Here is a 27,557-nt window from a genome sequence, read left to right on the forward strand (position 1 = left end):
ATGAACCCAAATGTAAAGTCATAAAATATGTAATCCCCGGAGAGCGGCCCGTTATGGGGGGCGCGGTCCCCGGAGAGCGGCCCGTTATGGGGGGCGCGGTCCCCGGAGAGCGGCCCGTTATGGGGGGCGCGGTCCCCGGAGAGCGGCCCGTTATGGGGGGCGCGGTCCCCGGAGAGCGGCCCGTTATGGGGGGCGCGGTCCCCGGAGAGCGGCCCGTTATGGGGGGCGCGGTCCCCGGAGAGCGGCCCGTTATGGGGGGCGCGGTCCCCGGAGAGCGGCCCGTTATGGGGGGCACGGTCCCCGGAGAGCGGCCCGTTATGGGGGGCGCGGTCCCCGGAGAGCGGCCCGTTATGGGGGGCGCGGTCCCCGGAGAGCGGCCCGTTATGGGGGGCGCGGTCCCCGGAGAGCGGCCCGTTATGGGGGCGCGGTCCCCGGAGAGCGGCCCGTTATGGGGTGTAGTCCCCGGAGAGCGGCCCGTTATGGGGTGCGGTCCCCGGAGAGCGGGCAATAATCTATTATGTAGTGCGATATCTCCTCTATTATCAGTGACGGGTAATATCTATTATGTATTAATGAAAATAAGGATTTCTCAATAGCTAATCCAAACTTATTAAAGAGAAGTTGTTAATTATAAAGCTTAGTACAAAATCCAACATAAAGGGCTTTTAAAAATAATAAATTTTATTAAACATAAATAACAGACAAGACAGGTATTACGGTGCGGGAAAACCAGCAGCTAAAAACCAGAGAGAACCATGTGTCGCCTGACAACCTCCGCACATGTGATGGAAGGCACGCTGGTGAGGAAACGGATTGGCCTATGGAGTCAGCAGTGTGAACAGGGAGTACGAGTATGGCAGCCTGACAATGACATTTCTATTGAAAAGAGCATCTAAAATAGGCGCTTCCGATACACTAAAGAGCTGTAGGCGAAGAGCAGTAATATCAGCATTATTAATCAAATAGCGAATAATATCGAATGACATTACCTTGAGACATCTCGTAACTAAAGTGCAGGTGGGACACGCAGCAGCCTCGACGCACGTTTCACCACCTTGGCTTCATCAAGTAAGATGTCTCTGGAGAGCGGTCAATCATAGCATGTGTGACGACAAAGAATTTAATCTTAATTATCCAGATGTCTTTTTTCTGTAGGTCAAGAACCATAGATTGTTGTCTTAAAAATTGATTCTTGATATAAGTAGGTATAAAAAGGGGTTTATATCATTCTGCAAGGTGAATCAGAGACTCTTTAAAAAACCACAGCCAGGAACACTCTAAAGGAGAGCAGCCAAGACATCATGGCTCAAATAAAGAGGGACACAGATTGGATATTCTACAGGATGCTAGCTGAGGGGACCACGACCCCAGCTGAAAGAATACAGATCTGCTCCATTCACTGTCATTGATCCCATGGATACGACAATCCTGGCTTCCCCACTCATCTGAGCCCCATGGATACGTTTGAGGAAGCCATGATTGGGACCCACTGGTCACCTGAGTCCATGGAGACATTCGGAGAAGCCAGGATGTGACCCTCCGGTCACCTGGCCTTGTACCTCAATGGACTGTCATCTTCCTACGCTGGTCGTTACCTCCTCTGTGTGCGTGCCACAGGTGGGGTAGTCGGCCCTGGAAGCTCTCAAGTCACAGCTGCCATTATCCTGGTGAGTCAGTGGAAGGGTGAGACTCTAATGTGCACCATTTTGGGTTCTGTGCTGGGACTGTTCTAAAGTATGTGTTATTTGTGGTTCAACAAAGTACTGCTACACTGTTACCCTCACCCTGTGTTGTCTGAGTAGTGTTGCACCCATAGTAAAAGGAGAGCGGGCGTTCAGTCCATGCAGTCTCAGGCCAGTGGACGAAAGCACCCAGTGACCGAAAGCACCCAGTGACCCCGTGTCTCCACACTTGGTGGCAGCAATGAGATACTATTTAGGGGCTGGTGTATATAGACACCGTCCAGGGCCCCACAACCAGTAAGGTATATAGACAGAACCAGCAGACCATAGGTGAGGCATGCACAGCGGGTTTTCTAATTGAGATGAAGGAGCAAGGTGACGACATGGCATTTAGTCTTAATTATGCCAGACGTTTGTTGTCATACACTGTTGTCATATGACTGTTAAGAGTTGATTCTGGATCTTTTGGCATGGCTGATATCTGTCTCCTATGTCAGCTCTTACAGCTGATTGCTGTCTTTCCAAGACTGAGATGCAGGATCATTGAACAATGTTTCATATTATGTTGATTGACCATTGTGTGGGTCCTGGGAGTTTTTGACTTGCAAAACAGAGGAGGAAAAAAAATCTGTAAATTGAAATATTCAAACAATGTATTATGTGGCGCAGTCGCCGAGGAGCGGCCGATTATGTGGAGTAGTCCACGAGGGGGGGCCAATCATACCAATGAACTTTTTTATAAAATCATTTAAATAAATATTAGGAACAAAAGGAATAACAGCCCGGAGTAACCAGAGATGCTCAAATCCTGCATCAAAGTCCTTGATGGAAAAATCATCCAAAAACAAATAGATGCAAACCCCAAAGAGCAACCACGTACAAGGTGTGATCTCCAGAGAGCAAAGGTTCACGTGACGTAATTCCGGAGGAGAGGCCATTTGTAAAACTACAGCAACAGCTGTGACTGTGAGTAGCAGGTAATCTCCAGAGAGTATACAGGCGATTCCCACTAAATGAGAAGAGCATCAAAAACTGAATTTATTTCAGTTCTTCAATACAGAAAGTGACTCTCCTCTATTCTATAGAGTCATTACACACAGACGTCTCCAGGACATGGGCTACAAGTGTCACATTCCTTGTGTCAGCCACTCATGACCAATAGACAACGCCGGAAGCGTCTTACCTGGGCCAAGGAGAAGAAGAGCCGGACTGTGGTCAGTGGTCGCGGAGTCTGGAGGAAGAGTGGAGAGGCCACAATCCAAGCTGCTGGAGGTCTAGTGTGAAGTCTCCACCATCAGTGATGGTTTGGGGAGTCATGTCATCTGCAGGTGTAGGTCCACTGTGTTTTATCAAGACCAAAGTCAGCGCAGCCGTCTACCAGGACATGTTAGAGCTCTTCATGCTTCCCTCTGACGACAAGCTTTATGGAGATGGAAATGTCGTTCTCCAGCAGGACTTGGCCCCTGTCCACACTGCCAAAGATACCAATACCTGGTGTACACACAACAGTATCACTGGGCTTGATTGTCAGCAAAATCGCCTGACCTTAACCCCATAGAGATCTATGGAGTATTGTCAAGAGGAAGATGAGACACCAGACCCCACAATGCAGACGAGCTGAAGGCTGCTATCAAAGCGACCTGGGCTTCCATAACCCCTCAGCAGTGCCACAGGCTGATCGCCTCCATGCCACGCCGCATTGATGCAGTAATTGATGCAGAAGGAGCCCCGACCAAGTATTGAGGGCATTTACTGATCAGACATTTCAGGAGGACAACATCTCAGATTTTACAATCATTTTTCCGGCTGGTGTTATACAGTATTCTAATTTCCTGAGATAATGACTTTTGGGTTCTCATTGGCTGTAAGCCATAATCATCAACATGACCAGAAATAAACCCGTGACATAGATCACTCTGTGAATATATAGAATAGAGGAGAGTCACTGTCTGTATTGGAGAACTGAAATAAATTCACTTTTTGATGATATTCTAATTTTGTGAGACGCACTTGTTATCGCATGAAATCCCCAGAGAGTATATATTGCATGTATACCCCAGAGAGTGGCTGCGTGACAGACAGGGATATTGCACAATTGATGTTTGATAAGATGTTGATTGACCATTGTGTGGGTCCTGTGGCTTGTTGATTTGCAAAACAGAAGAGGTAAACTATGCAGATTGAATAAATACTCAAACAATGAGAGTTAAACTTATTCCAATCCCCCCCCCCCCGACCTGTGGATGATGACATGAAACACATGAAAGAACCAGATACTTTTTACAGAACGACAGCCAGGAACCCTAAAGGACAGCAGCCAGATCATGGCTCCATCACGAGGGACACAAATTTGTAATTCTACAGGATGCCAGCTTTGGGGAACACAGTATCGGCTGAAAGAGCACAGATCTGCTCCATTGACCATCACTGAACCCATGGAAACGTTTGGGGAGGTCAGGATGTGGACCCACCGGTAACCTGAGCCTCATGGATACGTTTTTAGAAAGCCAGTATTGGGATCCACCGATCACCTGGCTCCATGGAGATGATAGGAGAAGCCAGGTTGTGACCCTACGGTCACCTGGTCTTGTACCTGAATGGACTGTTATCTTCCTACGCTTGTTGTTACCTCCTCTCTGGGTGTGTGCCACAGGTGGGGGTAGTCTGCCCTGGAAGCTCAGAAGTCACAGCTGCCATTATCCTGGCGAGTCAGCGGAAGGGTGAGACTCTGTAATGTCACCATCTTGGGTACTGTGCCCCAACTGTTCTATGTGTGATCTGCCTGTTTTGTGATTCAATAAATTATTGCCGCACTGTGTTACCCTCACCCTGTGTTGTCCAAGTAGTATTCAGTCCACGGTAAAGGAGAGCGGGTGTTCGGTGGGATGAGCCCTGGTCCATGCATTCTGGGGCCAGTGGACTAAAGCACATTTTGAGTATACTATGCTACCTGTAGTCCTGGAGAGTGGCCAGTTACTGTGTGTCAGAAGTGGCTGGTAAGCTCCTCCCAGGATCCTCAGAAGAGGCCTGTGGACTCCTACCAGGGTCCTCAGAGGTGGCCTGTGGGCTCCTCCCAAGGTCCTAAGAAGTGGCTTGTGGGCTATTCCTGGGGTCCTGTGTGTCTGTGTCCCCCACATCTGCAGGACCCTCCTATCTGCTGCATTGTGACACGTTTCCTCTGGTGGCGGCTCAGGCTCCCAAGTGGTACCAGACGTCTTCTTGTAGATGGATGGTGCTCAGCGGGAGCCTCACCTGTCCAAGGAATATTCCTCTGCTCTGCACCAGGATCCTCAGGAAGTAACCATCCAACTGCGGGACCGAGAACTGCAGCTGTGGCAGAGGACGAGCGGTGTTATTTCCCAGGTCATACAGGACCACAGGCACAGTGGTAGAGGAACGCCACCGCAGGTCATGTGATAGTACGTACCAGCTGGTTGAAGATGGGGGCACTTGTCCGAGCCTGGGACTTGACTTTGTGGCTGGATATTTGGCAGGTTCTGGTGTGCAGGGAGATGATGACGCTGGAACTTGGCTCCGACCCGTCTGGCAGGTACTGAAAGCAGAAAATCCACAGACTCCCCATTAATGTACACACTGGGCTCAGCTGCACAGCACCGGGGGTAAAGCGGAAGAGGGGGGCAATGAAGCTGCAGGAGCAAGTGGCAGTGGAGGACTTGCAAGATCACTTACAACATTCCTCAGGTGTTTCAGCAGAACGCAGAGCCGGGGGGCCGAGAATGAAACATGAAGCTGAACACTTGGCTCACAGTCTACCAAGACAGGAAACAGTCAGCAATGACAACATATATATGTATGTATGTGAGTAATAATCATCTAACAGACTGGATACTTACCTGCTGTACCCACCGGCTCAGTGCCACCAAGCACTCCGAGCTCGCCAAGGATCCGCCCACTCTAAGGAAACAGAACAGCCAATCAGAATCTGGGGCACAAAAGCTGATAATCACATGACCTATGACTCACCAGAAAATCACATGATCGACGACTTGCCGGACAATCACATGATCAATGACCCTCTGGACGATCACATGACCGATTAGGATAATTGTTAACATGTAATGTCCTGACTGACCGCAGGCTCGGACTCGACCTGATGCAAGGGCCATGGGGGCGGAGGACCCTCCCATCTGAGATCCCAGAAATCTCCAACCTCATGGGTGAAGGCAAAGGGCGAGTGGTGCACGACGCCAGCAACATGGTGAATGGATGTGATGACCTGGGACCCATGGAGCGGAGATTATCTGCATCTTGATAAGTGGGGAGAGGTGGAGTCTCAGCCCTGGGAGTGATGGCGATGTCTGCTGCAGATAGGAGACTCGCAACCTATCAGTCCCATTTGTGTAGTCAGCGGGCGTTGTGCTCCACCGCGTTCATCATGCTCCACCGCAGGTGTCGTGCTCCACCGCGGACATCGTGTCTCATTTGAACTTGATGGACATTTGGCTTTTTTCAACCATACGAACTATGTAACTATGAAGATGCTGAGCAATCAATGTGACATCCCAAGCCCTGTGTGACCCAACCAAAGCCACCACACGTCCACTGAGCACACATCAGTCCGCTCCACCACTAAGACCTGTCATCTTGCTCCACCCCCTAGGACGCATCACCCCGCTATGCCACCAATGACCTGTCATCCTGCTCTACCAACAAGGACGCATCACCCCGCTGAGCCACAAATGACCTGTCATCCTGCTCCACCACCGAGGATTCATCACCTCGCTCTACCACCAACGACCTGTCATCATGCTCCACCACCGAGGATTCATCACCCCGCTCCACCACTAACGACCTGTCATCTTGCTCCACCCCCTAGGACGCATCACCCCGCTATGTCACCAATGACCTGTCATCCTGCTCTACCAACAAGGACGCATCACCCCGCTCCACCACTAACGACCTGTCATCATGCTCCACCACCGAGGATTCATCACCTCACTCTACCACCAACGACCTGTCATCATGCTCCACCACCGAGGATTCATCACCCCGCTCCACCACTAACGACCTGTCATCCTGCCCCACCACTAACAACCTGTCATCCTGCTCCACCACAGAGGATTCAGCACCCTGCAACACCACTAACGACCTGTCATCATGCTCCACCACCGAGGATGCATCATCCCACTCCACCACTAACGACCTGTCTTCCTGCTTGACCACTGAGGACGCATCACCCCACTGTGCTACTAATGACCTGTCATCCTGCTCCACCAACGAGGATGCATCACCCCGCCGTGCCACTAATGACCTGTCATCCTGCTCACCACCGAGGATTCATCACCTCGCTCTACCACCAACGACCTGTCATCATGCTCCACCACCGAGGATGCATCACCCCGCTGTGCCACTAATGACCTGTCATCCTTCATCACCCAACTCCACCACTAACGACCCGTCATCCTGCTCCACCACCGAGGATTCATCACCCCGCTCCACCACTAACGACCTGTCATCCTGCTCCACCACCGAGGATTCATCACCCCGCTCCACCACTAACGACCTGTCACCCCGCTCCACCACTAACAACCTGTCATCCTGCTCCACCACCGAGGATTCATCACCCCGCTCCACCACTAATGACCTGTCATCCTGCTCCACCACCGAGGATTCATCACCCCGCTCCACCACTAATGACCTGTCATCCTGCTCCACCACCAAGGATTCATCACCCCGCTCCACCACTAATGACCTGTCATCCTGCTCCACCACCAAGGATTCATCACCCCGCTCCACCACTAATGACCTGTCATCCTGCTCCACCACCAAGGATTCATCACCCCGCTCCACCACTAACGACCTGTCATCATGCTCCACCACTAACGACCTGTCATCCTGCTCCACCACAGAGGATTCATCACCCAGCTCCACCACTAACTACCTGTCATCCTGCTCCACCACTAACAACCTGTCATCCAGCTCCACCACCGAGGATTCATCACCCCGCTCCACCACTAACGACCTGTCACCCCGCTCCACCACTAACGACCTGTCATCCTGCTCCATCACTAACGACCCGTCATCCTGCTCCACCACCGAGGATTCATGACCTTGCTCCACCAATAATGACCTGTCGACTTGCTCTATCACCGAGAACTCTTCACCTCACTCCGCCCCTAACGAAGGCCTGGTGCAGTAGCTGAGGCTTTCAGCTGCCACCACATCCTCCATAGCCTTCACACTAGTTGCGGAGCCTCTGCACAGCACGTACCACCTTCTGCACTTTCTGCACTCCCTTTGCCGCTGCTCTCCGGATGAATTTGGTGAGGGACGGGGTGACGGCTTCGCTCTTCCCGCTCAGGTCCGACGGCTTCATGTTGGCGAACGCGTGGATTAGGAAGTTCAGCTTCACGGACGGACTCTCCAGACTTTCCTTGATTTTGCTGCAGAAGGAAATATGCGGATCAGGTACAGTCAGACATGGTGCAGCGCCGGCCACCATACTACTCTCGCCCGTACCTGGTGAAGTAATGGGTGGCCTCCAGGTCGGAGTCGGACGGGCGCAGCTTCTCGTGGACGTACCGCAGACCCTCCACCGTGCACAGCTCTGGAATCCCGGCCTGCAGCATCTGCGGGGATACGGAGATCCTGACAACCCCTGGAGTACAGCTCTGGAAGGGTAGTCAGGGAGGCGGGGCACACATGGCTCACCAGTTCCAGGAGGGCGAGGATCAGGCGGCTGTGCCTGCGGATCATGTTGTAGGCACAGCAGCAAAGCTCCACGAAGTCCTGGGCGCGTTCCGGGCACTGGCCCTCCTGCGTGATGAACGACTCCATCTCTGTGGTGAATATGAACGGAGCCCGATCCCTGGAGGCCGCCGGGGATTGTGGGTAACGAGAATCACTCATTAGCATAAGCATGCCAATACAGCATGAGAAATAAAACACCTGCCTGGGGGGCACCGTGCTGCCTTCTGGGGGGAGATACTGTACCACCTGCTGGGGGGGGGACACCGAGCCGCCTGCTGGGGAGGGAGACACCGAGCCGCCTGCTGGGGAGGGAGACACCGTGCCGCCTGCTGGGGAGGGAGACACCGTGCCACCTGCTGGGGAGGGAGACACCGTGCCACCTGCTGGGGAGGGAGACACCGTGCCACCTGCTGGGGGGTGGAGACACCGTGCCACTGCCTGTAGTAGGGGGGAGAGACACCGTGCCACTGCCTGCTGGGGGGGAGATACTGTGCTGCTTTCTAGGGGAGGGAGACACCGTGCTGCCTGCTGGGAAAGGAGACATCAAGCTGCCTGCTGAGGAGGGAGACACCATGCCGCCTGCTGGGGGGGGGAGACACCGTGCCGCCTGCTGGGGAGGGAGACACCGTGCCGCCTGCTGGGGAGGGAGACACCGTGTCGCCTGCTGGGGGGTGGAGACACCGTGCCGCCTGCTGGGGGGTGGAGACACCGTGCCGCCTGCTGGGGGGTGGAGACACCGTGCTGCCTGCTGGGGGGTGGAGACACCGTGCCGCCTGCTGGGGGGTGGAGACACCGTGCCGCCTGCTGGGGGGTGGAGACACCGTGCCGCCTGCTGGGGGGTGGAGACACCGTGCCGCCTGCTGGGGGGTGGAGACACCGTGCCGCCTGCTGGGGGGTGGAGACACCGTGCCGCCTGCTGGGGGGGGGAGACACCGTGCCGCCTGCTGGGGGGGGAGACACCGTGCCGCCTGCTGGGGGGGGAGACACCGTGCCGCCTGCTGGGGGGTGGAGACACCGTGCCGCCTGCTGGGGGGGAGACACCATGCCGCCTGCTGGGGGGGGAGACACCGTGCCGCCTGCTGGGGGGTGGAGACACCGTGCCGCCTGCTGGGGGGTGGAGACACCGTGCCGCCTGCTGGGGGGGGAAGACACCGTGCCGCCTGCTGGGGGGGGAGACACCGTGCCGCCTGCTGGGGGGGGAGACACCGTGCCGCCTGCTGGGGAGGGAGACACCGTGCCGCCTGCTGGGGAGGGAGACACCGTGTCGCCTACTGGGGGGTGGAGACACCGTGCCGCCTGCTGGGGGGTGGAGACACCGTGCCGCCTGCTGGGGGGTGGAGACACCGTGCCGCCTGTGAGGGGGGTGGAGACACCGTGCCGCCTGTGAGGGGGGTGGAGACACCGTGCCGCCTGTGAGGGGGGTGGAGACACCGTGCAACTGCCTGTAGTAGGGGGGAGAGACACTGTGCCACTGCCTGCTGGGGGGGAGATACCGTGCTGCTTTCTAGGGGAGGGAGACACCGAGCCGCCTGCTGGGGAGGGAGACACCGAGCCGCCTGCTGGGGAGGGAGACACCGAGCCGCCTGCTGGGGAGGGAGACACCGAGCCGCCAGCTGGGGAGGGTGACACCGTGCCGCCTGCTGGGGGGTGGAGACACCGTGCCGCCTGCTGTGGGGTGGAGACACCGTGCCGCCTGCTGTGGGGTGGAGACACCGTGCCGCCTGCTGTGGGGTGGAGACACCGTGCCGCCTGCTGGGGGGTGGAGACACCGTGCCGCCTGTTGGGGGGTGGAGACACCGTGCCGCCTGCTGGGGAGGGAGACACCGTGCCGCCGGCTGGGGAGGGAGACACCGACCTGCCTGCTAGGGAGAGACACCGTGCCGCCTGCGCGGGGGGGGAAAGACTTCATACTGCCTGCCGTGCTGCCTGTGGGGGGTGGTAAAGACACCATGCTGCCTGCGTGGGGCTGGGGGGGTCTACACCATGCTGGCCGCGGGGGTGGTGACATAGTGTTGCCTGGCGGTGGGGGGCCTCCACCATGCTGCCTGCGGGGGGGGGTCACACCGTGCTGCCTGCAGGAAGGGAGACACCGTGTTGCCTGCGGGGGGAGCCTACGCATTACATGGTGGGCCACTTTGCCCCCTTCCTATAGTAACGTATTATCTGCTATACAGCAGACTGTCTCTCCATGCTGCACAGACTTGTATTCTCCTGTACGGCAGACTGCCTCTCCATGCTGCATAGACTTGTATTCTCCTGTACAGTAGACTGCCTCTCCATGCTGCACAGACTTGTATTCTCCTGTACAGCAGACTTCCTCTCCATGCTGCACAGACTTGTATTCTCCTGTACAGTAGACTGCCTATCCATGCTGCACAGACTTGTATTCTCCTGTACAGTAGACTGCCTATCCATGCTGCACAGACTTGCATTGTTTCCTGTACAGCAGACTGACTCTCCATTCTGCACAACTTGTATTGTCTCCTGTACAGCAGACTTCCTCTCCATGCTGCACAGACTTGTATTGTCCGGTGGTCTCAGAGAACCGTTCATTACTTCACTTCTCACCTTTTAATTTTCCCAAACATCTGAGCGTGGCCCAAGAACTTCCCAAAATCGATATGAAACATGTGTCCGGAGCCGGTGAGGAGGATGTTGTCACTGTGCCGGTCACAGACCCCGAGAAGGAACGTGACAACGCACCATCCAGCGCAGGAGCACAGGAAGTTGTCAGAGGCCTGGGGAGGAAGAGGAGGAGCCTTACCCAACTGAGCGTGTCATTAAATATGACATAATTCTTATTGTTCCACTTACACCTACAGAGCTTTGGCCGCAGCTCCTTGGTTTCTGAACGACATTCGGCCCCTTCCCCCATTGGTTTGTAAAGTACACTGAGCTCACCACCATCCCCCTTCACAGCTGCATGTCCCCTCCGTCTGCCTGTGTAATTCTATACCACTCTTTCCCCCTCCCTTGGGAATGTGGCTTGGTATCAGCTGAACCAGCCTTTGTTTAAAAGCACATGGTTTTGGAAGTTCCTTTGTTCCCTCAAATTTGAATATAATAACAGATATTGGGCATAGATGCAGGAAACGTATATATTTGGAATCTGCAAGATCAAAGCTATTCACCACAGCGTTTTGCGATCTCGCTGAATACGCCCCCTTTGGAAGGATATGAAAAACCTTCTATTGGCCATAACTCTTGGGGGGGAAGCTCGTAGAGGGACGACGGAAGTATTATATGTCTGCTTACAAAATCATCTTTCATTTGAGACCAAACATCATATCTCTAGGTATTATGGGGAAGCAGATACCCGTTTCTCAGTTTCTGGTGAGTGAGGAGAATGCAAAACTCTGTGGTGAATAGCTTTGATCTTGCAGATTCCAAATATATACATTTCCTGCATCTATGCCCGATCTGCGTTATTATATTCAAGTTTGAAAGGAACTTCCAAAACCATGTGCTTTTAAACAAATGCTAGTTCAGCTGATACCAAGCCACATTCCCAAGGGAGGGGGAAAGAGTGGTATAGAATTACACAGGCAGACTGAGGGGGCATGCCGCTGTGAAGGGGGATGTTGGTGAGCTCAGTGCACTTTACAAACCAATGGGGGAAGGGGCCGCATGTCGTTCAGAAATCAAGGAGCTGCAGCCAAAGCTCTGTAGGTGTAACTGGAACAATAAGAATTACGTCACATTTCCTGAAAAAAACCCTGCAGTTAAGGGTTTGGGTGTGTCAGTGTCAGTCTGGTGCGAGGGGTACAGAGCAGAAGGCTCTGCAGCGCTCCACCTGTGTGAGGCAACACAGGCCAGCGGAGCCAAACAGGGCAGCTGAATAGCCTGGTACCCACAGCATACACAGCGGTGCAGTCACCCACGGCAACAGGTCAGAGGTGGACTGGTGTGTTTAGTGACTGTAATCCAGAGGATATGTGCCGGACTGTGAACCAGAGGAGGACTATCTTCCAGAGGATATCATGTGCTGTGTTTTGCTGAGATGAACATTAAAGAAACATTTTGTTTTGAACTTTGCTGGGTCACTGCCTCATCACTGCACAGGGTGCTACCGCTGCACTACACCGACTACCAGCTGTACACGACTATCGGCTGCACCACTTGCCGGATGAACCCGACTACTGGCTGCACTCACCTGCTGGCTGTACCCGACTATCAGCTGCACCACCTGCTGGATGTATCAGACTATCGGCTGCACCCACCTGCCAGATATACCTGACTATCGGCTGCCCCCACTTGCCGGCTGTACCCCACTATTGGCTTTACCCACCAGCCGGATACACCCAAGTATCACTTGTACCCACCTGCCGGATGTACCCAAGTACCACCTGTACCCACCTTCCGGATGTACCCAAGTACCACTTGTATCCACCTGCTGGATGTATCCAAGTACCACCTGTACCCACCTTCCGGATGTATCCAAGTACCACCTGTATCCACCTCCTGGATGTATCCAAGTAGAACCTGTACCCACCTGCTGGATGTACCCACTTACCTACTATCCACCTACAGACTGACATGACCACGGGTCCCACACACAGACTGTGCCCACCTAATACCCGACACACGACCATCCTCCCCCCCGCATGTGCTCATGTTTTCATGGTCGCCCGCTGTGCCGAGTCTTCCCAGCTACCAAACCATGACCTCTAGCTACTGACATGGGTCTTCACCGGCCGGCCAGCTGTGGCCCCAGCACCCTGCAGACTGTGGGGCTCCTAAGGGCCACTGCCGGTCTCTCCTTCTGTTGCTAGTTGCCCCCAACACTTGTCTGCACCAAGGCTGGAGCATCGCATATGGGAGAACGGCGGGATGTGGGGGCCGTACCGTCTGCTTGTTCTGGAACCACTTCCTGATAGACGAGTCCTTCAGGGGCCCGAGGAGCCCGGACTGGTGCTGGATCTTTGCCAATGGTGTAGAGTCTGGAACCAGATGGATCAATCCTGGGAGAAGGATAAGAGGAAATAACAGTCATCATCCTCCCCCACCACCACTACTACTTCATCATCCTCCACCACTACTACTACAACATCCTCCACCACCACTATGACTACTACTTCATCATAACTCCACCACTACTACTACTGCTGCTTCATCATCCTCCACCACTACTTCATCATTCACCACCACTGACTACTTCATCATAACTCCACCACTACTACTACTTCATGATCCTCCATCACCACTACAACTACTACTTCATCATACTCCACCACCATTATGACTACTACTTCATCATCCTCCACCACTACTACAAATTCATGCTCCACCACTACTACTACTGCTACTTCATCATCCTTCGCCACTACTACATCATCCTCCACTACTACTACTTCATCATCCTCCACCACTACTACTATATAATCCTCCTCCACCACCACTACTACTACTTCATCATCATCATCCTCCACTACTACTACTTCATCCTCCATCACTACTACATAATCATCCTACACCACTACTACAACTTCATCCTCCACCACTATTACTACTGCTACTTCATCCACCACTACTACTTCATCATCCTCTACCACTACTACTACTTCATCATCCTCCATGTCATGAAAATATGAACCATTTTCCAGGGGTTTGAGTTCACTTTAGAACCTTCCGCTGCAACTACTGGGACACGCACGCTGCCCTTACCCCATTAGGTTGCACAGTATACACACAAGCTGCAGCGTCCAACCCCCTCCTTCACTCCATGCCAGCACTGTGGAATTCTCTCTAACTCTTTCCCCCGTCCCTCGGGAATGTGTTTGTGCTCAGCTCACTCAGCTCATGGTTTTGGAAATCTCTTTGTTCCTTTAAACTGGTATACAATAATGCAGACCAGGCGTAGAAGTAGAAAGCCTATATTTTTGGGATCTACATCATGAAAGCTAACCGCAGTGGCGTTTTCCTGCTTATGCGCACATCAGGAACTGAGAAAAGGGTCCCTGCCTTCCCCTAGCGGGCAGATGGTTCTCATTTGGTATCAATAGAAAGCTCATTTCGTAATAAGAAAAATGATAGTCCTGCCGTCACCCTATGAGCCTCGCAGCCAGAGTTATGGTTCTCATAAGGTTTTAGTAACTTCTGAAAAGGGGAGTGCATTCCATAGCTCAGCCCACCCTGTGAGGTCATCCAGGGGGAAGACCCTTAGTTTTAGGCAAAAGGTATAAAGCTCAGAGGCCCTGACAAAGGAGGGGTCTTTTGCTTGGGAGAACCAGCTATGTAAAGCTATGCATTTTGGACCTGTCACTCATGGAGGGTTCCCCTCCCCCTCTCCCACATGGCGTGCCATTGACTGAGATATGCAAGTTCCTTCTTTTAATCCATGTTATTTGTAATTGTCTGTATATATTGTGATTGTCTCGTTTGTAACATATTTTAAAATTTTTGTCAACGCTGCCTATCTTTTCTGGAGTAAAACTATAAAAATTTACTAGCTTCGTTTTCCTTGCCCTAAACGTATTTCCCCCGTCCTCTGGGCTAAATTCACGCTACTGTTGCTTTGGCTCCTGACCCGATATTGATTGTAATATCAGAACTAGGAGCTGGTGGCAGCAAAGTGTGTTCTGGGGTATTTGGGAGATTCTGGCAGGGATGGAACAGAGGTTTTACATGTGTATTTCCCGCTTGAGACTGGGGATAAACATACCGTCCTCCCTGCAGATTGCCCAATAGCCTGTACACAGCAAGGCAGCCTTTCTGGCGACTACTTATCCTAGGTGTAGAGTTTCCTGACTGACCTGAGGGTAAGGGGGGCACCAGAGAGCTGTAAGTTCCAGAACAGGAACTGAAGGTGGGATCGTGAAACAGGATCCCTGACACCCCACCACTACTACTACTTCATCCTCCACTACTACTACTTCATCATCCTCCAACACTAATACTACTCCATCATCTTCCACCACTACTACTACTCCATCATCTTCCACCTCTACTACTACTTCCATCATCCTCCACCACTACTACTAGATCATCTTCCACCACTACTACTACTTCATCATCCTCCACTACTACTACTATATAATCCTCCACCACCACTACTTCTTCATCATCCTCCACCACTACTACTATACAATCCTCCACCACCACTACTTCATAATCCTCCACTACTACTACTTAATCCTCCACCACTACTACTTCATCCTCCACCATTACTATTAATTCATCATCCTCCATCCCCACTACTAGTACTAATTCATCATGCTCCACAACTACTACTTCATCATCCTCCACCACTACTACTACTCCATCATCTTCCACCACTACTACATCATCCTCCACCACTACTAATATATAATAATTCACCACCACTACTACTTCATCATCCCCCACCACTACTACTTCATCATCTTCCACCACTACTACTACTTCTTCATCCTCCACTACTACTGCTACTTCATCATCCTCCACCACTATTACTACATCATCCTACACCACTACTACAACTTCATCCTCCACCACTACTACATCATCATCTTCCACCACTACTACTACATCAACCTCCCCTACTACTGCTACTTCATCATCCTCCACCACTACTACTACTCCATCATCCTCTACCACTACTCCATCATCCTCTACCACTACTATTACTACTTCATCATCCTCCATGTCATGAAAATATGAACCATTTTCCAGGGGTTCGAGTACACTTTCAGAACCTTCCGCTGCAACTACTGGGACACACGCTGCCCTTACCCCATTAGGTTGCACAGTATACACACAAGCTGCAGCGTCCAACCCCCTCCTTCACTCCATGCCAGCACTGTGGAATTCTCTCTAACTCTTTCCCCCGTCCCTCGGGAATGTGTTTGTGCTCAGCTCACTCAGCTGTGTGCAAGCGCACATGGTTTTGGAAATGTCTTTGTTCCTTTAAACTGGTATACAATAACGCAGACCAGGCGTGGAAGTAGAAAGCCTATATTTTTGGGATCTACATCATGAAAGCTATCCGCAGTGGCGTTTTCCTGCTTATGCGCACATCAGGAACTGAGAAAAGGGTCCCTGCCTTCCCCTAGCGGGCAGATGGTTCTCATTTGGTATCAATAGAAAGCTCATTTCGTAATAAGAAAAATGATAGTCCTGCCGTCACCCTACGAGCCTCGCAGCCAGAGTTATGGTTCTCATAAGGTTTTAGTAACTTCTGAAAAGGGGAGTGCATTCCATAGCTCAGCCCACCCTGTGAGGTCATCCAGGGGGAAGACCCTTAGTTTTGGGCAAAAGGTATAAAGCTCAGAGGCCCTGACAGAGGAGGGGTCTTTTGCCCCGGGGAACCAGCTATGTAAAGCTATGCATTTTGACCTGTCGCTCTTGGAGGGTTCCCCTCTCCCGCATGGCTTGCCATTGACTGAGATATGCAAGTTCCTTCTTTTAATCCATGTTATTTTGTAGTTGTCTGTATATATTGTGATTGTCTCGTTTGTAACATATTTTAAAATTTTTGTCAACGCTGCCTATCTTTTCTGGAGTAAAACTATAAAAATTTACTAGCTTCGTTTTCCTTGCTCTAAACGTATTGCCCCGTCCTCTGGGCTAAATTCACGCTACTGTTGCTTTGGCTCCTGACCCGATATTGATTGTAATATCCGAACTAGGAGCTGGTGGCAGCAAAGTGTGTTCTGGGGTATTTGGGAGATTCTGGCAGGGATGGAACAGGGGTTTTACATGTGTATTTCCCGCTTGAGACTGGGGATAAACATACCGTCCTCCCTGCAGATTGCCCAATAGCCTGTACACAGCAAGGCAGCCTTTCTGGCGACTACTTATCCTAGGTGTAGAGTTTCCTGACTGACCTGAGGGTAAGGGGGGCACCAGAGAGCTGTAAGTTCCAAAACAGGAACTGAAGGTGGGATCATGAAACAGGATCCCTGACACCCCACCACTACTACTACTTCATCCTCCACTACTACTACTTCATCATCCTCCAACACTAATACTACTCCATCATCTTCCACCACTACTACTACTCCATCATCTTCCACCTCTACTACTACTTCCGTCATCCTCCACCACTACTACTAGATCTTCCACCACTACTACTACTTCATCATCCTCCACTACTACTACTATATAATCCTCCTCCACCACCACTACTTCATCATCCTCCACTACTTCTACTTCATCATCCTCCAACACTAATACTAGTCCATCATCTTCCACCATTACTACTACTTCATCATCCTCCACCACTACTACTTCATCATCCTCCACCACTACTACTATACAATCCTCCACCACCACTACTTCATAATCCTCCACTACTACTACTTAATCCTCCACCACTACTACTTCATCCTCCACCATTACTATTAATTCATCATCCTCCATCCCCACTACTAGTACTAATTAATCATCCTCCACAACTACTACTTCATCATCCTCCACCACTACTACTACTCCATCATCTTCCACCACTACTAATATATAATAATTCACCACCATTACTACTTCATCATCCTCCACCACTACTACTTCATCTTCCACCACTACTACTTCATCAACCTCCACTACTACTACTACTTCATCCTCCACTACTACTGCTACTTCATCATCCTCCACCACTATTACTACAGCATCATCCTACACCACTACTACAACTTCATCCTCCACCACTACTACTTCATCATCCACCACTACTACTAGTACTACTTCATCAACCTCCCCTACTACTGCTACTTCATCATCCTCCACCACTACTCCATCATCCTCTACCACTACTATTACTACTTCATCATCCTCCATGTCATGAAAATATGAACCATTTTCCAGGGGTTCGAGTACACTTTTAGAACCTTCCGCTGCAACTACTGGGACACGCACGCTGCCCTTACCCCATTAGGTTGCACAGTATACACACAAGCTGCAGCGTCCAACCCCCTCCTTCACTCCATGCTAGCACTGTGGAATTCTCTCTAACTCTTTCCCCCGTACCTCGGGAATGTGTTTGTGCTCAGCTCACTCAGCTGTGTGCAAGCGCACATGGTTTTGGAAATGTCTTTGTTCCTTTAAACTGGTATACAATAACGCAGACCAGGCGTAGAAGTAGAAAGCCTATATTTTTGGGATCTACATCATGAAAGCTATCCGCAGTGGCGTTTTCCTGCTTATGCGCACATCAGGAACTGAGAAAAGGGTCCCTGCCTTCCCCTAGCGGGCAGATGGTTCTCATTTGGTATCAATAGAAAGCTCATTTCGTAATAAGAAAAATGATAGTCCTGCCGTCACCCTACGAGCCTCGCAGCCAGAGTTATGGTTCTCATAAGGTTTTAGTAACTTCTGAAAAGGGGAGTGCATTCCATAGCTCAGCCCACCCTGTGAGGTCATCCAGGGGGAAGACCCTTAGTTTTGGGCAAAAGGTATAAAGCTCAGAGGCCCTGACAGAGGAGGGGTCTTTTGCCCCGGGGAACCAGCTATGTAAAGCTATGCATTTTGACCTGTCACTCATGGAGGGTTCCCCTCTCCCGCATGGCTTGCCATTGACTGAGATATGCAAGTTCCTTCTTTTAATCCATGTTATTTTGTAGTTGTCTGTATATATTGTGATTGTCTCATTTGTAACATCTTTTTAAATTTTTGCCAACGCTGCCTATCTTTTCTGGAGTAAAACTATAAAAATTTACCAGCTTAGTTTTCCTTGCTCTAAACCAGGGGTCTCAAACGCAATTTACCCGGGGGCCGCTGGAGGTAGAATCTGGGTGAGGCTGGGCCGCATCAGGTTTTCCACAAGAAAAGCTCTTACAAAAACATTCCAATGTTATCAAATGTCTTTATTTTTTCATCTTATTTTGTGTTAAATAAAAATTAACAAAATCATAAGAAAAAACGAAATCAATCTAATAAAATGAAAATGATAATACAGCAGATATAGAAGACTGAAGAAACCACAGAGTCGCTGACTAGAGAAATGTCATTATCCAGATGGCTGTATTAACAGTTCTTTAACATGTAACTTTCTGAACATGAATGGAACATTGCACATAAACTGTTTTGATCATGGCTTCTTCTGCCTCCTTCTTGCTCCTAGAGATCTGGCAGCGCTGACTCTCGGATAGCCGAGCCACATTTGGCTTATGGGAGGGAGCAGTTGAGACCCTCAGTAGGGCTGGAAGATGCTCATCAGTAAGTCTGGACCTGTACTTGGACTTATTGAAGTTCAAGGTAGAGAAGAGCTTTTCGCACAAGTATGTGCTCCCAAAAAGACACATTTGGGGAAGCTCAGGGAAGCTGGGGGGCAATTCTCTCAGAAATGGCCCGAACTTTTCCACTCACCTCCCTGAACTTGGCTTTGGGTTCAGAGTTGCACTGCAGGTCAGTGAGCTCCATCTGAAGCACAGGAGGGGCATCTTGCACATCAAAGGAGAAGGGGTCCACAAAAATTTGAAATGTGGCTCTGTGCGTCTTGAAGTCTGCAAATCTGTGATCAAATTCCTCCTGTAGCTTCAAAATGACATCCGCATACTCCTCACCACTGAATGGTGCGCCTGCTTCCATGAGTGCCCTGCATGATGGGAAATGGCCAAGGCTTGTCTGAGACAGCTGGGCTTTCCATAAGTTTTGTAGAGAATGCTCTCGCGTTGTCATAGGCAGCACGGACCAGTTGCCCCTGGCCTTGTAACTTCTGGTTCAGTACATTAAGCTCATGTGTGATATCAACAATAAAGGCGAAGTCCATGAGCCATTCTGGATCACTTGGCACAGGAACAGCAGCCCCATCTTTCTCCATGAAGGCTTTCACTTCCACGCTCAACTCAAAAAGTCTCTTCAGTATGTTTCCCCTGCTGAGCCGACGCACCTCGGTGAAGCAGAGAACATCCCCATATTCTGACTCCATTCCCTCTAAAAAAGCACGAAACCTTCTGTGGTTTGAGCCCCTGGATCTGATCTGGCTGATGCATTTCACAACGAAAGACATCACAGGTCAGACTTCAGGCGTTTGCTGCAGTGGGCCTGCTGATGGATAATGCCGAGCAATCACCTCCTCCACACCTTCCTCTCCCAGTTTTTTTTTAACAAGTGCCACCAGCCCATTTTCCCTCCGTCATTGATGGCGCTCCATCGGCTGTTATTCCAACAAACCTCCTCCAAGGTAAGCCGGCATTCTCAACGGCATCACACAGCTGGTGAAATACCTCCTGAGCGGTGGTCTGGCCGTGCATGGGAATCACTGTGAGCAACTCCTCTATGACTTCACAATGGTCACCAACACCACGGCCATAGATTGCGAGCTGGGCCGTGTCGGTGATGTCTGTGGTCTCATCACGAGCGGCTGAGTAGACACGGAAACATTTGGCTTCCTCACACAGCTGATCATAAATGTCACTGGACAGGTCAGCAATGCGCTCTGCTGCGGTGTGGGCAGAAAGGCTGATGTTGCTACACTGACCTTTCTTTTCTGGACAGACAATACTCGCAGCCTGTAATTCGCACTTTTTACAAATTCACCTTCTTTGACTGGCTTTCCTGCTTTAGCAATCATCTCACTAACCCCGGAGCGATCTTCCACTGCTGCAGTCTTCTCTTTGGCTGCGTTCTTAGAGATCTTGTTGCCTCAGTGGATCTTTTACCCGGTTGGCTCTTTCATCTCCCTGGCGTTTTCCAGACTCCTCAGCATGGCTAGTTATGTAATGACGTTTCCCATTGTATTCTTTGTGCGCTGCCACTTTCTCTGTGCCCATAAGACTCGTCGGATGCCCCTGGGCTCCACGAAGAAATATGGCACTTCCCACTATTCCTGAAATTGCCTGCGCTCATCACCAACCTCTCTCTTCACTGCAGGCTTTGATAAAGACATGTTTGGGGCCGTGTAACAGATAATTCCACTTGGTGTCACTGTTTCAGTGTTAGCCGATGCGTCTTGTCCGCTTTTTTTTCTGTCCCGCTGAGCAGCAATTTCCGCAGCTGCCTCCGCTTCTGAGCCTGGGGTAATGGCGTAAGTTTGCAATAAGGCCGGCTGTTGTCCTGCCTCCGAGAGCAATATACCGCACCGCCCCACCGCTCATTCTGAACCCGGTGCATCTGAGTCTGTGGCGCGGTCCGGTCCCTGCTCAGCTACTCCTGCTGCATGTGTTGTGAGTGTGGCGCCCCAGAGGCTTCAGTCGCCACAGAGGTACTGCACCTTCTCCTAAGGTGTAGTGCCCCACCATCCAGGTAAGTTGGGAACTCCTGACCACGCTCCAACACCTGCATCCCACACACAGGATAGTTCAGTGGGGCCACCTAACAGCTTCAGGCTGGGGTTAGCAGAGCACCCCTCGTGGAACCCTGCTTCGTAACACGATAGGTGCTGGGAGGCGGGTGGCGTGAGATGATATAAAAGAGTGGGAAGAGTGAGAGTTAGGTGGTTGGTTAGTTGGTTAGAGGAGAGAGAAGAGAGAAGATGGGTGTCTGAGGGACGTGCTGCAGTAGGTCCCAGTGATCTGGGCTGCTGGCACGAGAAAGACCAGAGAAAGAGACTGATAAGATTGATAACCTAACCTTCCATTAGAGAGAGAGAGAACAGATCGGAACGAAGGAGAATAGAAGGACGGTGAGAAGCTGGTTGAAGAAAGATAGAGAACCCTTCCAGTCCAGAGAGCGCAAAGGCCGGGGCCCGGTCCCCGAGGTTGATTGGATCTTTATGTCCGGCAACAGACACCGGAGGAGTAGTGAGCTGCTAACGCCTTGCTCCCATCATAGACTTGGGACACAACAGCAACTGAATAGAGAGCCGGGACGCAGTGAGGAGTCCCCGAAGCAGGCTACAGCTGTCTGTCATACAAGTAAAGACTAGGAACACCTAGAGAGGCATTCCAGGGTAACTAAGTACTGGAGTGCTTCGCACCTAAAGGCGCATTGGAGGAGTCGTTCAGTAAGGTACATGCTGGCGGAGTGTGGAGGGGAGAATCCTATCCTGCCTGGAGGTTGGCTGGAGCCCTGACCTGGAGAGCACAGTACGGAGGCAGGCAGTGGTGTGAACTGCAAACAGTGAGTAAAGCTTTGGAACCGCATACTCTGGTGTCCTCCAGTTATTCCCGCACCACTACACCTGGGTACCAGCCTCCATACCATTCTGCGCCTCTCCTCATCCATTGCACCTACACTGCCCTGGGACTACAGCTCCACCTGTGGGGAGCTACACCATCTCTGCTGCACCACACCATCAGTCCCAGCGGATCTGTATGCAGCGTTGGCTCAACATCTTGCCAAACACCACGGGTGGCGTCACAAACTATTCATATAAACTTTAACACCATTAACATCACCGCCATTGATATTGGCGCCCAGGGCCACGGACCGGGTCACCGCTGCTGTGACACATTCCCGCCTTGACACCGGCCCGGTACCGAGTACCCCGCTGCCCTGGGTGTGAGGGGCGACCCATGTGACTCATACGCCGTGCCTGCTGACAGCAGGCTGCTGTGACTGTCTAGCCATCATCATACCTCCTCCTGCTGCAGCTCCGATGGTCCCGCACCAACATCTTCCTGTATGAGCGTGCGGTCACACATCACGTGGTACCGCTCATTAAGCTCATAAATATGAGCGCCACGCCTATGAGAGTGGAGTGGCGTCCATATTCATGACCTTAACCGCTTCCCGACCGCCCACAGTAGATAAACGTTGGCGCTTGCTGGGCTTTGTGCAGCGCCGACGTTTATCTACTGTTGGCGGTTTTGTGCCCCCCGGGACCCCCGCATACCTTATAACGCGGCGATCCCGGTGCACAATGGATGCTGGGAGCCCCGACGTCATCGAGACCTGATTGGTTCAGGTCCTGATGATGTCAGCGTCACAGCAGCCAATGAGAGCGTTCGCTGGGAAAGCTGCTTGTTTCCCGGCGATCTGACTCATTGTAACGCGACTTCTCCTCTGATCTCACACGGACAGATGATCAGAGGTGAAGCAGCGTTACTGTGTGACTAGATCGCTGCCTGACACAGCTGACCACTGCCTGGCACAGCTGTGCCAGGCAGTGATCTTGTCACACAGTAACGCTGCTTCTCCTCTGATCATCTGTCATTGTGAGATCAGAGGAGAAGTGGCGTTACTATGAGTCAGATCGCAGGGCAGCGATCTTGTCACAAAAAGAAAAAAAAGTAAAGAAAAAAAAAGCAGGTACACAGGCTAGGGTTAGGGCTAGGGTTAGGGTTAGGGCTGGGATTAAGGTTATGGGTGTGTTGGTGGTAGGTTTGTGGTTAGGGTTATGGTTAGGGCTGAAATTAGGGTTAGGGGTGTGTTGGGGTTAGGGTTGGAATTAGAATTGGGGGTTTCCACTGTTTAGGTACATCAGGGGCTCTGTAAATGCAACATGACGCCCGCAGACCATTCCATCAAAGTCTGCATTTCAGAACGTCACTACTTCCCTTCCGAGCCCCACCGTGTGCCCAAACAGTAGTTTTCTCCAACATATGGGGTACCAGCGTACTGAGGACAAATTGGACAACAACTCTTAGGGTCCAATTTCTCCTGTTACCCTTGTGAAAATAAAAATTGGGGGCTAAAAGATCATTTTTGTGGAAAAAATGATTTTTTTATTTTCACGCCTCTACATTATAAACTTTAGTGAAACACTTGGGGGTTCAAAGTGCTCACCACACATCTAGATAAGTCCATTGGTGGGGTCTAATTTCCAAAATGGGGTCACTTGTGGGGGATTCCACTGTTTAGGTACATCAGGGGCTCTGCAAACGCACATGACCATTCCATCAAAGTCTGCATTTCAGAACGTCACTACTTCCATTCCGAGCCCCCCCCGTGTGCCCAAACAGTAGTTTTCTTCCACATATGGGGTACCAGTGTACTCAGAACAAATTGGACAACAACTTTTGGGGTCCAATTTCTCCTGTTACCCTTGTGAAAATAAGAAATTGGGGGCTAAAAGATCTTTTTATGGAAAAAAAATGATTTTTTATTTTCATGGCTCTACGTTATAAACTTCTGTGAAGCCCTTGGGAGTTCAAAGTTCTCACCAGACATCTAGATAAGTTCCTTAGGGGGTCTAGTTTCCAAAATGGGGTCACTTGTGGGGGGTTTCCACTGTTTAGGTACATCAGGGGCTCTCCAAACGTGACATGGCATCCGATCTCAATTCCAGCCAATTCTGCATTGAAAAAGTCAAACGGCGCTCCTTCCGTTCTTAGCTCTGCTGTGTGCTCAAACAGTGGTTTAGCCCCACATACGGGGTATTGGCGTATCCGGGAGAAATTGCACAAAAAATTTTGTGGTTAATTTTCTCTTTTTACACTTGTGAAAATAAAAAAAAATGGTTCTGAAGTAAAATGTTTGTGAATAAAAGTTAAATGTTTATTTTTTCCTTCCATATTCCATTCATTTGTGTGAAGCACCTGAAGGGTTAATAAACTTCTTGAATGTGGTTTTGAGTACATTGAGAGGTGCAGTTGATAGAATGGTGTCACTTTTTGGTATTTTCTGTCATATTGACCCCTCAAACTTACTTCAAATGTGATGTGGTCCCTAAAAAAAATGGTGTTGCAAATTTTGTTGTAAAAATGAGAAATCGCTGGTCAACTTTTAACCCTTATAACTTCCTAAAAAAAAAAATGATGTTTCCAAAATTGTGCAGATGTAAAGTAAACATGTGGGAAATGTTATTAACTATTTTGTGCGATATCACTCTCTGATTTAAGGGCATAAAAATTAAAAGTTTGAAAATGGCAAAATTTTCTACATTTTCGCCAAATTTTGATTTTTTTTTAACAAATAAGCGCAGATCATATCTAAAAAATTTTACCACTACCATGAAGTACAATATGTCATGAGAAAACAAGGTCAGAATCAGTAGGATCCGTTGAAGCGTTCTAGAGTTATGACCTCATAAAGTGACACTGGTCAGAATTGAAAAAATTGGCCCGGTCACGAAGGCAAAAACAGGCTCGGGTGCGAAGGGGTTAATGAGCGGGACTACGTGTGACTGAGATTTCACATGCGAGACTCGGACATGTTTCTCGCATGTGTGATCCCGGCCGAGGTGAGGGCCGCAAACTATTGGCCCGAGGGCCGCGAGTTTGAGACCCCTGCTCTAAACGTATTGCCCCGTCCTCTGGGCTCAATTCTCGCTACTGTTCCTTTGTCTCCTGAGCCGATATTGATTGTAATATCAGAACTAGGAGCTGGTGGCAGCAAAGTGTCCTGGGGTATTTGGGAGATTCTGGCAGGGACTCAACGGAGGTTTTCCATCTGTATTTCCCGCTTGAATGAATAAATACTGTAGGAACAAGTAAAGCGCAATAGGGTCTCACCTGGGTGACAATGAAAGAATCAGAAAAGGACACGCTCACCCTTCCAGGAGAGGTCAGCAGCACGTCCAAAGGTCAGGACCGCCAAAGTATCAACTTCTTATGGAGCTAGTTTATGGACTTTAGTGCGCTGCGCGACCAAATAATGAATCCAGGTTAAGTTGAAAAATTAATCATTTATTTGCCAACGCGTTTCGAAGTATACATTTACATCTACCTCAGGGGATGACACATATGAACAGATAGCGCTGCTGCAGATTATATACATTCAGGATTTGAAAATTGGCGCCAATGATCACATGTTAGGAGAAAAAAAGAAAGGAAAACTAAAAGAATAGTAAAAAATAAAGGAAATGGTTATTCGGATAATGTGAGTAATAGCTTCAATCTGATGAACTGATGTCCTTTCAAAGGGAATGACTTTGTCCCACACACAAAAGAAATGATTTTGATCTTTTTTTGGACCTGCAAGTATTCATTAGGAAATTAACATTGAAAAAAATTAATCAGGCTTCATGTAAGAATAATTGTGTTATTGAGACATCTAAGGAAACTGAGACTACGACTGGAACAGGGTTCATTTGGATGGACCCGCTAAATCCAACTTTTATCCAGTGGAAAATAAGGGTCATTACGTGAATGTATTTAATGATGTCGTTCAAAAGAGTTTTAAAGAAATTTCGTCCATTAACGATAATTATATCTGCAAACATAATCTGACTAGGAAAGAAAAAGCTGCACTGAAAACTCTCACATCGAATAGTAATATTGTTATCCACTCAGCAGAGAAAGCGGGAGGAATAGTGACTCAGGACCGAGAGGATTATTGTGAAGAGGCCTATAGAATGTGGTCAGATAATATTATGTTCAGACTTCGCTTGATGTTATTCCAAAAATAACTTCATAAGAAGTTGATATTTCCCACTTGAGACTGGGGATATACAGACCGCCCTCCCTGCAGATCGCCCAATAGCCTGTACACAGCAAGGCAGCCTTTCTGGCAACTACTTATCCTAGGTGTAGAGTTCCCTGACTGACCTGAGGGTAAAGGGGGGTGCCAGAGAGCTGCAAGTTCCAGAACAGGAACTGAAGGTGGGATCGTGAAATAGGATCCCTGACACTCCACCACTACTGCTTCATCATCCTCCACCACTACTACTCCATCATCTTCCACTACTACTGCTTCATCATCCTCCACCACTACTACTCCATCATCTTCCACTACTACTACTGCTTCATCATCCTCCACCACTACTACTCCATCATCTTCCACCACTACTACTGCTTCATCATCCTCCACCACTACTACTCCATCATCTTCCGCCACTACTACTACTACTACATCATCCTCCACCAGTACTACTACTCCATCATCTTCCACCACTACTACTCCATCATCTTCCACCACTACTACTACTCCATCATCCTCCACCACTACTACTATCTAATCCTCCTCCACCACCACTAGTACTTCATTATCCTCCACTACTACTTCATCATCCTCCACCACTACTACTTCATCATCTTCCACCACCACTACTACTACTCCATCATCCTTCACCACTACTATATAATCCTCCTCCACCACTACTACTACTTCATCATCCTCCACCACTACTACTTCATCATCCTCCACCACTACTACTACTACTCCATCATCTTCCACCACTACTACTACTTCATCATCCCCCACCACTACTACTACTCCATCATCTTCCACCACTACTACTACTCCATCATCTTCCACCACTACTACTACTTCATCATCCTCCACCACAATATAATCCTCCTCCACCACTATTACTACTTCATTATCCTCCACCACTACTACTATATAATCCTCCTCCACCACTGCTACTACTATTACTTCAGCACCCTCCACCACTACTACTACTACTACTACATCATCTCCCACCAC

General features: G+C 50.1%; 2 protein-coding genes across 2 annotated transcripts in view; one reads left to right on the forward strand and one right to left on the reverse strand.

The window, feature by feature from the left end:
• Positions 1–660: 660 nt before the first annotated feature.
• PIK3C2G (phosphatidylinositol-4-phosphate 3-kinase catalytic subunit type 2 gamma) overlaps positions 661–27,557 on the reverse strand; it is a gene marked incomplete at its 5' end in the record, with an annotated part of 81,494 nt that continues 54,597 nt past the window's right edge. The window contains 9 exons of the mRNA XM_073562332.1: positions 661–5,012; positions 5,110–5,235; positions 5,373–5,452; positions 5,537–5,597; positions 7,915–8,086; positions 8,163–8,272; positions 8,355–8,511; positions 10,962–11,131; positions 13,239–13,354. Coding sequence (XP_073418433.1) covers positions 4,872–5,012; positions 5,110–5,235; positions 5,373–5,452; positions 5,537–5,597; positions 7,915–8,086; positions 8,163–8,272; positions 8,355–8,511; positions 10,962–11,131; positions 13,239–13,354 — 1,133 coding nt within the window. The remainder of the gene's footprint in view (positions 5,013–5,109; positions 5,236–5,372; positions 5,453–5,536; positions 5,598–7,914; positions 8,087–8,162; positions 8,273–8,354; positions 8,512–10,961; positions 11,132–13,238; positions 13,355–27,557) is intronic.
• On the forward strand, positions 5,797–7,911 carry LOC141075011 (uncharacterized). The gene is made up of 2 exons (XM_073562329.1): positions 5,797–5,901; positions 6,520–7,911. Exons 1-2 carry the CDS (start codon positions 5,797–5,799, stop codon positions 7,750–7,752), a joined length of 1,338 nt encoding a protein of 445 aa, XP_073418430.1. The 3' UTR covers positions 7,753–7,911.

Source organism: Dendrobates tinctorius, unplaced genomic scaffold (assembly GCF_039654945.1).
Source record: "Dendrobates tinctorius isolate UK_male_01 unplaced genomic scaffold, ASM3965494v1 ptg000348l, whole genome shotgun sequence".
NCBI classification, from domain to species: Eukaryota; Metazoa; Chordata; class Amphibia; order Anura; family Dendrobatidae; genus Dendrobates; species Dendrobates tinctorius.

What these genes read in the sequence shown, in the direction of transcription:
- LOC141075011 (XM_073562329.1), top strand. Translation starts at nt 5,797, where the DNA reads ATGCAAGGGCCATGGGGGCGGAGGACCCTCCCATCTGAGATCCCAGAA. An exon ending in TGCACGACGCCAGCAACATG is followed by an intron (nt 5,902 to 6,519) that starts GTGAATGGATGT and finishes TCCACCCCCTAG; the next exon opens with GACGCATCACCCCGCTATGT.